At 49.4% G+C, this 16,933-nt stretch overlaps 2 protein-coding genes across 6 annotated transcripts in view; one reads left to right on the top strand and one right to left on the bottom strand.

Annotated features, from left to right (window-relative positions):
* Positions 1 to 160: 160 nt before the first annotated feature.
* On the bottom strand, positions 161 to 12,005 carry ARMC10 (armadillo repeat containing 10). Of its 5 annotated transcripts, none has more exons than XM_040971226.1 (6): positions 11,784 to 11,961; positions 10,531 to 10,637; positions 9,940 to 10,074; positions 6,199 to 6,375; positions 2,730 to 2,801; positions 161 to 1,713 (listed from the first exon to the last, which is right to left on the bottom strand). In XM_040971226.1, the coding sequence occupies exons 1-6, from the start codon at positions 11,920 to 11,922 to the stop codon at positions 1,459 to 1,461; spliced, it is 885 nt and encodes a 294-aa protein (XP_040827160.1). In that variant the 5' UTR covers positions 11,923 to 11,961; the 3' UTR covers positions 161 to 1,458. The 5 variants fall into 5 exon arrangements, with proteins under 5 accessions (XP_040827160.1, XP_040827158.1, XP_040827162.1 ...); XM_040971224.1 differs by having other exon boundaries at positions 10,531 to 10,679; positions 11,784 to 11,958; XM_040971228.1 differs by lacking the exon at positions 6,199 to 6,375 and having other exon boundaries at positions 10,531 to 10,679; positions 11,784 to 11,990.
* Positions 12,006 to 12,176: 171 nt separating this feature from the next.
* Positions 12,177 to 16,933, top strand: part of FBXL13 (F-box and leucine rich repeat protein 13) — a 127,773-nt gene continuing 123,016 nt past the window's right edge. The window contains exon 1 of the mRNA XM_040971222.1: positions 12,177 to 12,503. Within this exon, the coding sequence (XP_040827156.1) occupies positions 12,429 to 12,503 (75 nt within the window). The 5' untranslated portion in view covers positions 12,177 to 12,428. The remainder of the gene's footprint in view (positions 12,504 to 16,933) is intronic.

Here is a 16,933-nt window from a genome sequence, read left to right as displayed (position 1 = left end):
ATGAACTTGAATCTTACATAAATCTTGGCTGAAATCAAATACATCCAATTGTTACGGTAGCTTATGGAATAAAGGTGATATATCAAAAGAGAACAGCTGAGAAATTTTATTATATGGATGAAAATAAAGCATCAAAATTAAGGGGAGAACATGCATAAGCTTTGTTTTTTTTTGCCTCTTTATTAAAAAAAAATTACACAATTTATGCTGAGTTAAAAAAAAAATGCAGGCCATGTTCCAGTTTTCATTCCCAGGAGTTTGAAATATTTTGCTCCTGTAAGCACATTTTAAAATATATTTATTTAGTTGAAATAATCAGAGGGAGAGAAAGATTGGTCTTCCATCTGCTGGTTCCCTCTCCCCTGCGGCCCAGTGACCAGGGGTGAGCAAGGCTAAAGCCAGGAGCTTCATTCAGTTTTCCCATGTGGGTGGTAGAGGCCTAAATATTATGGGTCACCTTCTGTTGCTTTTCCAAGGCCTTTAGCAAGGACCTGGAATGGAAGTGGAGTAACTAGGATGTGAACTGGTGCCATATGGGAAGCTGGCATTGAAGCAGACGGCTTTACTCATTGTGCCAGAATGCCAGCCCCAGGAATATACTTATTTAAAAAAAAAAAAACAAAACACAGTTGGATTCTACACATCATCCACAGCATGTCTTTAAAATCCAGCACACTTCATGGGTGTCTTCCGCAGCATGTCAGCAGACCTGTCCATCTTTTGAAAAACTGGGATATTGACTTGGCCCATCGAGGATGAGTGGACATTTGGCTAAGTCCCAGTATCTCGTATGTGACATCATGACATACGGACACACTGCATGGGCGGGGTGAGTGCCCAGGTAACACGACTCTCGTGTTTTCCTTGATGCTTTCATTGTGTTCGCACGTTTGCATGATGGGAACAGACGTTTTAAAAGCAGCGTGGCTGGGTTCCTCAGGATCTCATAAAGCCGTGTTAGTCCCAGGCTAAGTGCTCCCGGAGGGAGGACGACGACAGACCACTCCACGCTGAAGGGCACTTCCCACACAGAAGGGACACGGCCCCTTCCTGTAGGGGAAATCAGCATCTCTTAACTACGAAGCAAAAGAAAAACTAACGGGACTCATGCAAGCTCTCTTAGTCAACGGGCATCAGTAAAATGATCTGAAATAAACTCGAAGATGGCGGCCACATACAGGTGGAAGATCGCTTCTCCAAGCTACTTGTGACCCGAGTGTGTGTGTGTGTGTTTCTGATTATTAAATATGTAAGCTTCATGGGAACACTCACACACTCCGGAATCTGAATTTTGCCTTTTCTTTTGAACATGATCGATGAGAAATGCTTGAGCTGCAGTGCGTGAATGACGAAATGGGATGTTTACTGTAGAAGTTCGGCAGCTGAGGGATGCGTTAGGCAAATGGGAAGGAAGCTTCCAGAGTGTGCTGCTGCAGGGAGGAACGCAGGCCCAGGCCATCAGAAGGCTGGAGTTATTGCCGCGGCCTTCTCTTTCACGTCGGCGTCGTGGTGAGACCCCAAAGCTCTCATTTTCTGGACGCATTCTTCTCCGTACAACAGGGAGAACAAGGAGCCCTGCGGGAAGGAGGGCTGCGCCGCCTGGCGGCCCTCTGCTTTGACACAGTTATTTATGTTCTGGAACAGCGTGAGCGCCCGGAGAAGGATCTCGGCGGCCACGTGACTGTCGAAGAGGGCCAGGAACGCCGAGTCCACCTGCAACAGGAGACAGTGAGGGTGGTTTGCACACAGCCATGCTGCAGGGACCATGTCACATTGCAAAAGCCCCACTGGAATATAAGCTCTTCATACTGTGTAAGTGTCATGTGTAAAAAAATCTCACGCACCCCTCTCTATGTCGCGTACACTCTTGGACAATGAGGGTTTTGTTTTGTTTTAGCTCAGTCAGTTCACTAGGAATCCCAGGATGTAGTCATTTGGAAAAAAAATCCTCTCTTCGTTTTGCCCGTGCTATATTTATACTTTTAATATTTTATGAGAAATCCTCAATCCATCCAATATTTACAGCACAGATGTGCTGCAGGGCCCCAGGCTGGGGTGAAAGGAAAGCACATGGGGACCATGGAGCCTCAGGCCCTGGTGGGCAGCTGAGCTCTGGCTTGGCATCCTTCCGAGGAGCACTGCCACGGCTCTTACTGCTCCTGTCTGCTTGTACTGCATCCTGGTCTTTCCGCGGGACGGGAAGATCCGAGGGACAGGGCACCAGCGGCTCAGCGGGGTGGCCCGCAGAGAGCAGCTACTGCGCTTCAGTACCTGTGTCCTTACAAACAGGCCACGTGGAAGAGCGGCATACCCAACACTGGGCGAGGATGAAAAATAAAAAAATGGTTTTATGATTACTAGGGAGAATTTTAAAATACACTTGCAGAAAATGTAGGAGATCTGTCTATGAAAACCACCTGTTAGATTGTTCTCGGAAATCCTCTTGTGATTTTGGGGTAAGTCTTTTCCTGGATCTATCGGTCCAAATCCATGCATGTGCGTCCACATGTAGGTGCAAGCTGGGAGCACTGGCAATCATACTGGAGCACCCAGTTGCTTTACTCCCAGGCCAGGTCCCAGTCCTTGCTGTTTCGGGCATGAGCCAGTGGATGGAAGACCTCGTTCAGTCTGTCCCTCCCTCCCGCCCTCCCTCTGTAACTCAATAAAAAAAAAAAAATCTTTAAAACAACAACAGATACATCTTGAACAAAAGCGTGTGGGGTATTTACTTGGGCACCGAGAAGTCCTTCAGTCATAGCTGGGTTTTCAGACAGATTCACGATCAGTTTCAGCACTTGAACCTGAAATAAGAATGTTGGTTTATTTCAGACCAGCAGGCACGCACCCTCTTGCTAGCGGGTGGCCCTCTCAGTGTTCAGCTGGCAAGTCCCGTCTAGTAGGCCCCAAGACCAGGCTCACGCCCTCGCTTTTCCCCCGAAGGCTTCACAATTCCTTCGACATAAAGTGCCTCCCCTCTGGACTCATAACTCAGCCCTGCTCTCATTGTAGAGCTGTCTTTGTTTCAACCTTATTTTTCTAGCATACTGTACTAGCACTGTGGCACAGCGCATGAAGCTGCGGCACATGATGCTAGCATTCCATGGGAGCGCTGTTCAGAGTCCTGGTGGTGGCTCGCTCCTGGCTCATGTGCTCAAAAATCCAGCAGAAGATGACTTGAGCGCTTGCTCCCAGCCCTAGCCACCGTGACCATTCGGGGAGGGAAGCCAGTCCATGGAAAATTCTAACTCTGCCTTTCAAATAAGTCTTAAAAATGACTGATAATTTTTTTAAAAACAAGATGGCAAAAAGACCCTTTTGAAATCCATCCATGGTGCTTTGGCACCAAGATAAACTTATCTTTTAACTTCATGCTTTGTAAACTTGATGGCGACCCCTCCTACTGACAATTTCTTCCTAACCCAACTCTCACACTTCCTGACACATAATAATGGCTTAATAAGATCTTTAGAGCCACCACCAAACACAAATTCTGAATCTCCGTTCATTTCTACTGAAGATGTAAGAATTTTCATTACCACACCAAAAATAATATAGACCTTTTCATTTCAGTGGATTTCCACGCATCTTGAAGGTTAGTTTTTATTGTTGTGAAAAATGGTTTACAACCATTTAGTGACGTCACAGTGATGAGCAAAGTAATGTTGCAGAGTAACTGACCAGCCAAAATGTCAGCGCTGTCTTAGTCCTGCAAAGTAGGAACTTGCTGGTAGAATTCCCCTTTTACAAGCAAAGGCCACAGGAAAGCCGTGCGCTGGATACGAGAGGAGGAGACTTTACAATGTTCATGGGAAAATGGCAGTAGGAAGGCCTATTCTTTAGCACGATGGCTCAACCGGCTAATCCTCTGACCGCAAGTGCTGGTATCCCATCCACTTCCCATCCAGCTCCCTGCTTGTGGCCTGGGAAAGAAGAAGATCGTCCAAAGCCTGGGGACCCTGCACCTGTGTGGGAGACCCGGAAGAAGTTGCTGGCTTCCCATTAGTTCAGCTCTGGCCGCTGTGGCCATTTGGGCAGTGAACCAGTAGATGGAAGATTTGTCTTTCTTTCTCTCTGTAAATATGCCTTTCCAAAAACAAATAATTTAAATTAAAAAAAAATTAAAAATAAAAGAAAGATACCAGGCTTTGCTTAATGAATTTTTCAGAATTTCTAGAAAGCTAACACATGGCCATGGTTTTGAATACTGCAGGAAGAAGGGAACAAGAGTCCAGTGAATACCAGCATCCTAGCCGGCCCCAGGGCTAACTCCTGGTAAGGCTGCGTGGGTGCGCAGAGCGCGCTGTTTTTAAGTAGACAATCTGAGAATAAATTACACCCTCACAAGGTGAAGGGGGAGAAGGCTTCTGCCCCCTTTTCAGTGCACGCACGCTTTGGTCTCCTCTGGCCTAGGCGGGGGTCAGTGGCACCCAGCAGACATGTTGGGCTCCACGGTCAGTGAAGTTTTACTAAGGAAAATAGGAATAAGAATCCACAGAGAAGGCGGTCCTGAACCTACGTGCTAAGCCTGGGGGAGCCAATCAGTAAACCTAGGCAGACTCATTTGTGGTCACGAGGGCAGGTATACAGTCGTATCTGGTACAACACAGTGATGGATAATCCTTGATAGAAAGGAGGGCAGTGTGGAAAGGTAGAAGACAATTATAAATCCGATGCACGCATGGGCTTGAAACCTTCCGTAATCCACTTGCCTCACGTACGCCATCTTGTGGTGACTCCAGGACATTTATTAACTCTTACTGCTAAGCACCGTCTCTATTCATATCTCTTCTATTATTTGTATAATATGTCTAGTTCAAGACGTTATTAAAATACAGGAAGGGAGCGAGTGAGTAGTGTAGAAGGAAGGCTGTTTCTTGGGATGCCCACACAGCATACCGAAGCGCCTGAGTTCCGGGCCTGGCTCTCAGCTTGTTGCTAATGGGAACCCTGGAGGCAGCGGGCATGCTTCAAGCACTAGGACATCTGGCACCTCCACGGCAGACCTGCACTGAGATTTGGTGTTACAACTGGTGATTAGGTTTCCGAGCAGACAAAAAAACAAACAAAAAAACCCCCAAAAAAGCAGCTTTTCTATTGCAGCACTATCACCACAGGCAATGTAACAGAAAAACAAAACAGAAAGAACATATTATTACTGCGGTGGGAGTCACTTTTTAAGCAGGCGGATAAGCAGATCTGAGGCCAGAGTCGCCTGGCCCTGGCAGTGCGCCCCCTGGTGGCCTGGGAAGGCAGTGCACAGAGGCTAAGGAGAGGTTCATCCCGGCACCGCAGCACCACACGGAAAGGCGGTTCACGCCCATCCTCTGCTGGAAAGAGAGCTGCCAACAGGGGCACCCTGTGCCTTTGGGCACAAGCCCACATGCCAACCCCCGTGTGGCACGGGGAAGCCAGCACTGCTGGTTTAGCACAGCTCTCCCTTAATCACATCTTGGTAGCTGCTGAGCCAGACATGCAGCGACCCCAGCCGTCAGGGTCCGGCACTGCACTTGCCTCTTTCCAAATCCTCACGCGTTTTTCTCTACAAGGACTCAAAGAACACAAAGCAACGTGGCAAAACCCCGAGGAACAAACAGTCACCGTTTACCAGGACTTTTGATTAACCTACATTTTATTTCTTGAAAAGCAGGCAATGAAATGGATGCCTGCTGGTGCGACGGAGCTAGGGAATGCTCCAATGGCGTCCCTTAATTCAGCTGCTCTCTGAGGCCTCCTGGGCCATGCCCCTGACCAGCCTGAGCCACTGCCACAGCCTTCGCATGAGCCACTTCTCTGCTTCCAGCTTCAAACTGGTTTCCGAAAGATTTGTCAACAAGGATCCGCCAAATCAGAAAATGTTTTTGCCCTGACGTGATGCACCATTGTCACTCGATCTTTCTCACCACGAGGTTCCTACGCTCGAGCGGTGGGGATGTGTTAGCTACCTCACTTCAGCAAAAACAAGGCGATTTTCGATTTTACCAATCCTCAGAAAATCAAACAACATCCATCTATTGATTAGGGAAATTACAGATGATTTTTACTCATTGTGCGATTCAATCTTAGGATAAACAATATTCTTTCCTGGGCCCATGGGAGGGTGTTGATCATTTTTTGGAGCTAACATACAGGAAAGTCAACCTCAATCTGGGGAGGTTGATGCAACAGCTCTCGGTACCCGGAGTAACAATCGCTTCCTACCTTGGTGTTTCCGTTTCCGGCGAGGAGCACGCGGAACAGGTCTGTGATGTAACCACCCAGCAGGTGCTGGTGATCGTTGGTAACGGTCATGTTGGTCAACAGTCTCAGTCCGGCCAGTTGCACGGCGGAGTTCAGGGGACCAGACAAGACATCCTCGCAGACTTGATGGACGTACGTCTGAAGGCAGGAGGGGAGGAGTGAGCCAGCGGGAATCAGGGACAGTCACCTCCCCACACAGTGAGGCAGTCAAGGCTCAGGCACCGGCCTCCGCATTGCACCGCCAACCCTCCCTTCGCCCTTGAAGACAACTCCAACGAGGTGAGTGTCGGCCATGGCCGTCCTCCACAAGACTTAAAAGTTTGCAAGGACTTGGGTCCCCGGCTTTGGGTCGGCCAGCAGGTGGGGGAAGCAGCATCCATTGGCCAGGGCTCATGCTTCAACCCTTCCTTGTTGGAGACCCCTCGGCTCAGGATAACTTTTTTTGTTTTGCCATGACCAGGAAGGGAGATGTGAAGTTTTGGTAAGGTACCTTATCAATAGGGACTGAACTACACCTTCTCAGAAGGAAACAGGGGGTGGGAGTGGCGGGGCGCCCAAGGGGCCGGTAAGGGTGTGCAGAGGCTCAGGCCGACACCTGACAGACACTGCTGGTGACATCTGATCCCACAGAGGAGTGCTGCTTCGAGTCCCGGCTGCTCAGCTTCTGATCCAGCATCCTGCTAATGCACCTTGCAAAAGCCCTCACGGAAACATGGATGGAGTTCCTAGCTTCTGGCTTTGTCCTGGGCCAGCCCTAGGTGTTCAGCTGGGCAGCGAGCCAGTGCATGGCAGATCTTTGTCTCTCTCTGCCTCCCCTCGTCCCCATCCCCAGCACCCCCCCCACTTGTGCTCCTTTTCAAATAAATCAATACATGTTAAAAACACAATTGGGGGAGGGGGAGCGGTCAAAGAGAAATAGGATTTTTTTTTTAGTCAATTTTTAAAAACTTACATATTTTTACTGGAAAGGCAGATTTATAGAGAGGAAAGACAAAGATCTGCCATCCACCAGTTCACTCCCCAAGCAAGCCTCAGTGGCTGGAGCAGAGCCGACCTGAAGCCAGGAAGCAGAATGCCCTGTGGGTCCTCCCACGCAGGTGTAGGAGCCCAAGGCTTTCCCAGGCCAGAAGCGGGGAGCTGGATGGGAAGTGGAGCAGCCGGGACACGAACTGGCACCCATAAAGGATGCCAGCACTTGCAGGTGGAGGGTTAGCCAGCTGAACCATCACACTGGACCCTAGTCAATTCTATCAAAACCAGACGCGTTGGACAATTTTCCTAATTTGATGGTAGGAAATCACTGCCCAATAAGACATCATTCATGTAAAAAAAAAAATGATTCTCCAGTTTTTCCACGGGATATAAAAACTAAATAATGGCAGGCAGCAAAGCGGAGGAAGTTTAACATTTGAATGTGGGTTCCAGATTTCAGGTATACATACAGGGAGCAGCATTGTGTCTAGCTGTTGGGATATCTGCATACAACAGGGCAGTGCCCGGAGTCAAGTTCTAGTTTAACTTCCCATTTCAGCTTCCTGTTAACATGCTCCCTGGGAGGTGGCAGGTTCAAGTACGTGGGTCCCCGCTGGGCATGTGAGCGATCTCAGGTGAGTCTCAGGCCCTTGGCTTTGCACTAGGTCTAACAGGTGACAGAAAATCTGCCCCTAGGATTACACAGAAATTAAAAATAAATAAAACCACCTCCTTTCAACATAATAAATTATGGGGGCCTGTGGGAGCACAGCCAGCTAATCCTCTGCCTGCAGTGTCAACATCTCATATGGGCACAGGTTCATGTCTCAACTGTTGTAATTCTTGGGATTGGCTGATGTGGCCATTTGGGGAGTGGATCATTGGACAGATCTCTCTGTCTCTCCTCTCTGTAAATCTGCCTTTGAAATACAAATAAATAAACCTTTACAAAAATAATAAATTACATATAGTAGCTCTTTGGTCACAAAATCATTCCACCACTACTCTTTTAAAAATATTTCTTAAGCTCTTTAGAAATCTTATTTTTTTTTTGCTTAAGAATCTGATACCTCTTAAAGTATTTCTTGATTTGAACACTTATGTTTTTATTATCTCTGAGTCTTTCATTGCTTCAACTCTAATGCGAAGACCAGCAGGTTTTGTTCTTCTTGGAGCTGAGTCCATCTCATCTTGTTTCCTTTTGTTTGGAATTACTGCCTTTCCTAACTCTGTCTGTAGAAACCACTTATTCTTTTAATTTCTATTTTCTGGAGGCAACCAGTAAAGTTGTAGGGTTTTTTTTTCTTAAGATGCGTGTTTTTGGGCCTGGCGCGGTGGCGCAGTGGTTAAAGTCCTCGCGTTGCACGCCCGGGATCCCATATGGGCGCCGGTTCTAATCCCGGTGGCCCCGCTTCTCTTCCAGCTCCTTGCCTGTGGCCCAGGAAAGCAGTCGAGGACGGCCCAAAGCTTTGGGACCCTGCACCCGTGTGGGAGACCCGGGAGAGGCTCCTGGCTTCGTATCGGCATAGCATCGGCCGTTGTACTCACCATCGGACGGAAGATCTTCCTCTGTCTCTCCTCTCTGTATATCTGCCTTTCCAATAAAAAAATAATAAATCCTTTTAAAAAAAAAGATGCCTGTTTTTATTTTAAAATCAGCATTATAGAGACAGAATCTTCCATCTGATGGTTTACGCCACAGATGGCCTGAAGCCAGGAGTCAGGAGTTTCGTCTCCAGTCTCCCACGCAGGTGCACAGGCCATCTTTTGCTCAAGCACGCAGGCCATCTTTTGCTGTCTTCTCAGGCTGGCTGTGAAGTGGAGCATCCAGGACTTGAACCGGTGCCCACAGCGGATGCTGGCTTCACAGGGGTTGGTTTTGACCTGCTAAGGCACCATGCTGGCCCCGCCCTCGGACATTCTCAATGGGGAAATGAGAATCTGCCTCGTACAGAAGCTCCTTTCTGTGCACTGGAAGGACAGCGTGCCATTTTTCTGTATTACACTTCATCATGTTCTACGCTGATTGGTTCACAGGCCTGACTCCTCCCCCCCGTGGTTTTCTATACAACGCACATGTCTGTCGTCTCCACCTCAGAGGAGACGCCCAACGAATGTGCAATTCTAAATACCTTTCTTTTTTAAAGATTCATTTTATTTTTTATGGAAAAGGCAGATTTTCAGAGAGGAGACACCGAAAGATCCTCCACCTGCTGGTTTTTGCCCCAAGCGGCCACCATGGCCGGAGCTGAGTTGATCCTGAAGCCAGGAGCCAGGAGCTTCTTCTGGGTCTCCCAAGCAGGTGCAGGGCCCAAGGCTTTGGGCCGTCCTCCACTGCTTTCCCAGGCCACAAACAGAGAGCTGGATGGGAGGAGGAGCAGCCGGGATACACACCAGCACCTCTATGTGATCCCGGAGCATGCAAGGCAAGCACTTTAGCCACTTAGGCTACTGTGCCAGGCCCCAGATAACTTTTTCATGAGCTGTGTCTTTCTGCTGTTGCCTGACTCTCTATGGTTCCTTTAACAGCCTTGAACTAAACAACCTCAAGTTTAAAGTCTGGTGTATCACCTGTCACATGGTTCCTTTTCTCCTGCCCTGCAGGCCTCAAACTCTTGCCACAAATGTCTAAAGCACAGTCTCTTCAACTTTCACCATTCACCTTATTATTATTTTTTTTTGCTTCCATTTATGGGAAATCTCATGCATTGGGGTCTTCAGGCCACTTACCTTTATCTTGATTTGATTTTCAACATTCACACTCAGGTTATTCAGTGCATTTAAAGCTTTCTCTTTAATACTCTGGTTGGGACTGTTGATTTTCTTTCCAACAATTGGGATACCACCCAACTCACGAATAATGGCCTAAGAGAGCAAAAAAAACAAGGCATTCGGGTTGAGCTCTTCCAGTGCTGGTGTTAAAAAGCCTCTATTAATAGGAACTATGGACCCCAAGAAGTGGCTATCCATGGGTCCTAGGGACCACCTGCCTCAGAACAACAGCTGTAACACCCACCTACAAGCGAAGGCACACGCTTAATGGAGAGATGCTTCTATCGGCTTCCTGAAACAGAGCTGAATTCTCAGTCACTTTAAGGGTCACACACTAACGTAATGCCATGAACGTGACTGCTCGTGACCACACTCACAGGGACCATATTATGATTAGGCCACACGTTCAGTCGACGAACACTTTATGGGAGGTGTAAGAAGCCACGCTGAGGCTCTGGGAGGGCAGGGTGAGCACCTTACCCGGGGTCCTGACAGCTGCCAGCCTGTAAGGATGGAAGGGGCTTGCTGGCTGTGACGAAGAGTACTTACCTGGTTCACGGAGAAGGCTGCACTGTTACCCAGGGTGACCAAAACTCGTTCCGTAATGAAAGGGTCATCGGTGGAATCGAGCAGGTAAAGCAGTTTCTGAAGTTGGTTGGCATTTAGAACGTCATCGTAGGAACCACTGGTTAGGTCTTCTGCATAGAAGAAAAAAAAATCACTTCAAGTTCACCTGGGGTCAGATTTTTTTTTTAATTAAAAAAATCTCAAATACATCTTTTGAGGCCAGGTGTAGTTCTAGGTACTTTCCAACTAGGTACTTTTGGTGCAAAAAAGTTTCGAGTGGTACAGACAGGTTCATCATCTGGTGTCGCCAGCATCCCATTGCAAATAAAACGGAAATTCTACTTGAAAGTCCCTGAGTGAATGTGCAATTATAAAGCTTTGATCTCTTTGCTATAACGCAAACCTTTCCAAAAGCTAAGATAATGGGGGGTGTGGGGTGGGGAACCTGCCATCTGCCTCTTGCGACGCCTGCAGCCCTGTTTCTCAGTACTTGGGCTAAGCGGGCAGCAATCCCATCAGGGCACTGGCTGAGATGTGCCAGGCAATCTGGTTCAATGTAAGCTCCACATTGCTGTTTATTTCGTTTTCATGTAAAGAGATACAAAGAAAGCAACAGAGTTCCTTCCATTTGCTGGTTCGTTCCCCAGCAGCCAGGAGCCAGGAATCCCATGTGGGCCACCTACACACCGAGTGGCAGGGACTCAGAGCCGTGATCCACCATCACCTGTTGTCGCCTTAGCAGGATGTGCTGAAACAGGAAGCTTGCTCAGAAGGGGACAAAACCAGGCGTGTACCCACACGGGATGCGGGTGTCCCGAGCCACGCCCACCCACTTCCCTAACCGTTTCCAGGACCTGACATTTCCCTTGCAAGAACAGTCAGTCGGCAAACCTAGCGTTTTTGGTTCTAGCATCAGTAGCTTTGGGACAGAAACCTCAACATGCATTTGTCCTCCCGAGGGGGTGGGTGGGTGGGGGGGATGACAAGACACACGCATCCACGCACACCAAGATGGTGTGTGTGTGTGTGGGGTGGGGAGGGGAGCGACCGTGCATCCCAGGGCTGAGAACAATGGCGTGGAGGCAGGGAGGTCGCTCAGGGGCCTCCACGGCCCCGGCAAGCCCACGCGAGTCGCTCCCTCGCCCGCTCCCTCCTCAGTTTTTTTTGTTTTTGTTTTGTTTTTTCCTCTCCGCCCTCCATCCTCCCCACTGCCCTCCGCTCCCCGGCGGCCTCACCTGCCGATCTCGCGGGGCGCGGACCGAGCCCGCGGCCGCCCCGCCGCCGGCCCCGCGTCAGCCTGTACACGCAGTAACAGGCGCCCGCCCCTAGGATGAGGCCGGCCGCCAGCCAGCTCGCGCGCCGGGCGCCGCTCATGCCGCCTCGGGGTCCCCGGGGGGCGCAGCACGGGGGGTCAGGGTGCGTGTGTGTGTGCGTGCGTGTGTGTGTGTGAGGCGGGATGCTCTGCAAATCACGCGGGGATGGCCGCCGCCGCCGGGCTGAGGAGAGAGGAAACCGCCGCCGGAGCTCCGCCTCCCGGAAGCGGCTGGGCTCACTGCCTAAAAAAAAAAAAAAAAAAAAAACAACACCCGCTGGGGTCGACGGGACCCTGAGGTGGCCACCCTGCGGCACGGGGCTCCCCCAGGCCGGAAGGGGCGCTAGCTGGGCGCTGCCAGGAGCGGGGACACCCACTGACTGACTGACTGACTGACTGACTGACCGTCCTGACGCGAGCTCGGCCCCGCGCGCGCTCCCGCCGCCCCCCGCCGCCGCCGTTCCCACGGCAACGCCGAGACGCGCTCCGCCCTCCTCGGCCGCGTCGCGCGTCCCAGCTGCGCCTGGCGCCCGCCGGGGGGTAGTCAAGGCCCCGGGCCTCTCCGGCTATGGCGTCCCTACGCACCGCCAGCCCCACGGTGAGGAACTACTTCAAGGACGAGAGCATTCCTCAGGTCTGCGAGGTACGGGAGCCACGCGGCCGTGGCCGTGGCCGTGGCGGCCGTGTCGTCCTCGGAGGATGGGCGGGAAGCTGGGGGGCAGTCCCGGAGGACGGCCCGGAGGAGGCGTTGAGATGTGCCTTGGGAGGGCCCCGGGTAGGGTGTGGAGGGAAGGAAGGGCGCCCTGGGAGAGGGTGGCTGGGGGAGTTAGAGGCGTGAGTCGGTGGGCCTGTCAGAAGATGACACGGAATCTGGTCCAGCTCCCTCGCGTTGTCTCTGTTACCAAACCCGTCGTTTTGAAGTGTAATCATATATGTCCCCTTTGCAAGGACAGTCTGCAGGCTGCGCCACGGTGACCAGTCACTGGAGAATGTGGTACTTGGTGGCCAAGAGCTTGTGTGTCTGGACAGGGAGTGGACACAAGTGGATGGCTCGCCCATCAGTATAGAAAAGACATCGGGTGTGGAGATGTTACAGAAGAAAGGGCGGGTGGGCAGCGACAGGGGCCATGGGCTGGGGTCTTTCTCACTGTCTTTCCCATGGGAACCACTCCTAGGTTGTTGGCAGGGGATCTTCTGGGTTTGACGTGAAACAGGAAGGTATGACTTCATGCTGGAGTCCTACCTGGGCCCCATCAGCAGGTGGCAGGCGCATGTATGCTAAACTGGGCACATCAGCCCATCAGCAGGTGGCACATGTATGCTGTACTGAAGGAAGCCGGAGGAAGTTGGGTATGCAGGATGCTGGGACTCAGGGCAGGATGAAGTCTTTGCTGCCAGGGTGGGGAAGTCTTGCGCTACAGACCGCCCTGGTGTTTCCGTTTGGCCCCTTGGGGTGATACTAGCTCCCTCTCTGTCCCCCTCTTCACTGGCATACCTTCTCGCCGTGGTTATCTGTACCGTTGTGGATTTGGGGGAGGCCAGAGCAGGGTACCCTCAAAAAGGGAAGTGGGCCACCACTCTGGAGATGAAAGCAAGAAAAGAACCAATTAAGGTCACTTGAATCCAGATGTGGGTCAGTCTTGTGGCAGCAGGAGCACCTAGGGAAAAAAGTAGATGAGAAGAAAAGATATTGCTAGAATCATGGCGACAGTGAAAATGGGAACCATAGTCCCAGCCATTGAAGAAGCCCACGTAGGGGTGCCTGTAAAAGCTCAGCAGTTAAATCCTTCCCTTGCAAGCACTGGCATCCCATATGGGCGCTGGTTTGTGTTCCTGGCTGCTCCACTTCCCATCCAGCTCCCTGGTTGTGGCCTGGGAAAGCAGTGGAGGATCACCCAAAGACTCAGGTCCCTGCACCGGTGTGTGAGAGACCTGGAAGAAGCTCCTGGCTCCTGGCTTCAGGATCAACTCCGCTCCAGCCGTGGTGGCCATTTGGGCAGTTAATCGGTGATGGAAGATCTTACTCTGTCTCTCCTTCTTTTTGTAAATCTGCTTTTCTACTATAAAGAAGTAAATATTAAAAAAAAAAAAGAAGCCCTGTTTAAGCAAAGCACCTGAGTGGATATCCAGGATTTTTTTTAAATCTGTATTTATTTGAAAGGCAGAGTTAGAAAAAGACAGAAAGACAGTATCTTTCACCTACTGAGTCACTCTCCGAATGACCACAATGGTCAGAGCTGGACCAGGAGTGTCCTCCAGGTCTCCCTTGTGGCTGCAGGGGCACAGGCCCTTGGGCCATCTTCTGCTGCTTTCCCAGGATGTTAGCAGGGAGCTGGATGGGAAATGGAGCAGCCGCGATTTGAACTGGCATTCATATGGGATACTAACGCTACCAATCCTGGCTTTACCCACTATTCTAGAGCCTTGGTCCTGGCTATAGGATTTTTCTAAGTGGTTCTAAGCCCTGTGAAGTCACTGCCGACAATCGAACATTTAAATTCAGTTGGAAGAAGGTCAAAAGGCCTGGTTAGTCAGGATGCACTTCTAGCATCCGTTGGCATTAGTTGACCCAGGGGCCGGATGCGCATTATTATCTGGCAGCTCTGAGGGGGTTCCATGGGTCCATGGTAGTCACAGATGGCTATGAAGGCACTATCCAGTTTCCTTCTTTCTGCTCTCTCTCCTCTCTGGAACGTCTATTCTGCAGTTTTCTTTCTTTAATCAGCAGTTGGTTCTCATCTACATTGACTATAGATTTTTGAAAGGACTGACATACGTAGGTGATTCAAATGTAGCTCTCGTTGGTCCAAAGTCTTTCCCATTAATAAGTTTTCTGGACACTCTCATGCTGCTGCAATATGTTGCTTTGGCTCAGTCCGCTTTGTAGAGCCTGTATCAGGGTGGGCATCCGGAGCCCGCATCTCCTTCATGGCAGACATGGCAGACTTCTGGTTTTTTCTTTTTTCTTTTTTTTCCTTTACTGTCTGAAAACTGTTCTGTGTATGTTTCGGCAAGTGCTGAGGGTGAGCTCTTGGCTCACCACTGTGTTGATGGCAGAAGAGCTCTTCTTCTCAAAGCCTTTCTTTGCATGAACTAGCCTGCTGGGCCCAGCTCGTTTAATAATTATTTTTGCACTATCAAATGTTAATCTAGCATCCTCTTTTCCTTCGTTCTTTTTTTAAATTAAGATTTATTTATTTTTATTGGAAAGAGAGCATGAGAGAGAGAGAGAGAGAGAGGAGAGAGAGACAGACTGATTTGGTGGATTGAAGCAACAGGAATCACTTAGTTTGCTCAAGATGTAAAATTCTGGCACGTGCTCTAGGGACAGCTGATGTCTACCCCGTATGTTCACTGTGCGCGTCTAGCAAGGTTGTGCTGGGTACTGGCTGGGTGTTCAGCTAGAGCTGTGAACCAGGAGGCTTGCTTGTCCTCCATGAACTCTTGGACTTTCTCACAGGCAGAGCAGCCAGGAGGCCCCTCAATCTAAGTATTGTGGTGTAGTGGGTGTAAGCCACTGCCTGTGGTGCCGGCATCCCATATCGTAACAGTGGTTTGAGTCTTAAGTACTTGGATCCCTGTTACCAACAGGGACTCCTGGGTGAAACTCCTAGTTTCTGCCTGACCCAACAACTAACTCTGCCTTTAAAACAAATGGACAGATATTCTTTAAAGAAAGGCTTAGATGTGTAAGAGCTCCTTTCAGAACAACATGAATTATTGCTAAAATGGCAGCAAAAATTAAAATCAAATTTACAGTAAAGCTTGGATGGAAACTATACAGCATTGATGGCTTATGCAAAGTTGGTTGGGCAGTACCCCGAAGAAATGATCCATTTTCCAATGGATAACTCATTGTAAGAAGGGGATGGGGGATTGGACTGTAATGTAGTGGTTTAAACCACTGGTTTGTGATGATGGAATTCCATATTGGAATGCTGCTTTGCTTCCTATTCAACTTCCTGGTACTGAGGAAGGCAGTGGAGGGTAGCCCACCGAGTGCAGGGACCTCTGACATCCACGTGAGAGACCAGGAGAGAGAATCTGGCTCCTGGCTTTGGTCTACCCCAGATGTGGCTGTTGTGGCCATCTGGGGAATGATGATGTTGGGCAGAGTTTCTGTTCTATGGGTTCCAATCTTGTTGCATCCCAGATGAAGCAAAGACAAAAACAGAACTTTGAATAGTTGTGTTAGGCAAGGGAGATGGCAATCTTGAATATTGCCTTGGAAGACAAGGACCAAGGGGAAGCCAGATATTGTGGATAAAATATCTAATCGTTGTATTTGAGAGCAAGATAGTACTACTCTTCATATTGTGAGTTCAGATTTCAGTTTAGTGTCCTGGGAAGTTGAGTTTACAAAACCAGATCTCTCCAGCAGAGGGCACGCTTTAACCGGGAATCAATTTGAAAACCTTTTAAAGTTGCTTTTGTGAAATGTTCTTACATTTCTTTCAAGATTTCATTGCCACTCTGTATATTTCTTTTAAAAGACTTATTTATTTATTTGAAAGGCAAAGTGAGAGAGATCCATCTTCTGGCTTATTCCTTAAATGTCCACAATAGCTTGGACTGTGCCAGGCCAAATCCGAGTCTAGAACTCTGTCCAGCTACCCATGTAGTTTGGCCGGAACCCAAGTAATCTGGCCATCTTCTGTTCCCATCCTAGCTACATGAGCAGAGGGCTGGGTCAGAAGAACAGCTGGAACTAATGCCACTCTGAAATGGGATGCAGGTGTCGCAGGCAGTGACTTAACTGGCTATACCGCAACACTGACCCTTCCAATCTGTATTTTAAGTTATATAAAATTAATCATTGGGTATTTTTTTTAAAAAGATATGTGTATTCCTGTCAACTGGTACATTCCTTAAATGTGCACAATGGTTACAGGTGGACCAGACTGACGGTAAGAATCCAGAACTCTGTTGGGGTCTCTGATACGGGAGATAGGAGCTCCGACTCTTGGTCTGTCTACTGGACTGTAGGCACTGTTAGCCTGAAGATGGACCAGAAGCAGAGTAGCTGGGACTGGAATCCAGCACTCTCTGGGACATGCAGATGTTCCAAACAGT

This window comes from Ochotona curzoniae, unplaced genomic scaffold (assembly GCF_017591425.1).
Source record: "Ochotona curzoniae isolate NIBS_2020 unplaced genomic scaffold, NIBS_Ocur_1.0 contig_21, whole genome shotgun sequence".
Taxonomy (NCBI): domain Eukaryota; kingdom Metazoa; phylum Chordata; class Mammalia; order Lagomorpha; family Ochotonidae; genus Ochotona; species Ochotona curzoniae.
Note: the sequence above shows the minus strand (reverse complement) of the source record. Positions and strands in the feature narration are given on the sequence as shown.

What these genes read in the sequence shown, in the direction of transcription:
- ARMC10 (XM_040971224.1), bottom strand. Translation starts at nt 11,922, where the DNA reads ATGAGCGGCGCCCGGCGCGCGAGCTGGCTGGCGGCCGGCCTCATCCTA. An exon ending in CAGCCTTCTCCGTGAACCAG is followed by an intron (nt 10,075 to 10,530) that starts GTAAGTACTCTT and finishes TTGCTCTCTTAG; the next exon opens with GCCATTATTCGTGAGTTGGG. An exon ending in AAAATCAAATCAAGATAAAG is followed by an intron (nt 6,376 to 9,939) that starts GTAAGTGGCCTG and finishes TCCTGCCTTCAG; the next exon opens with ACGTACGTCCATCAAGTCTG.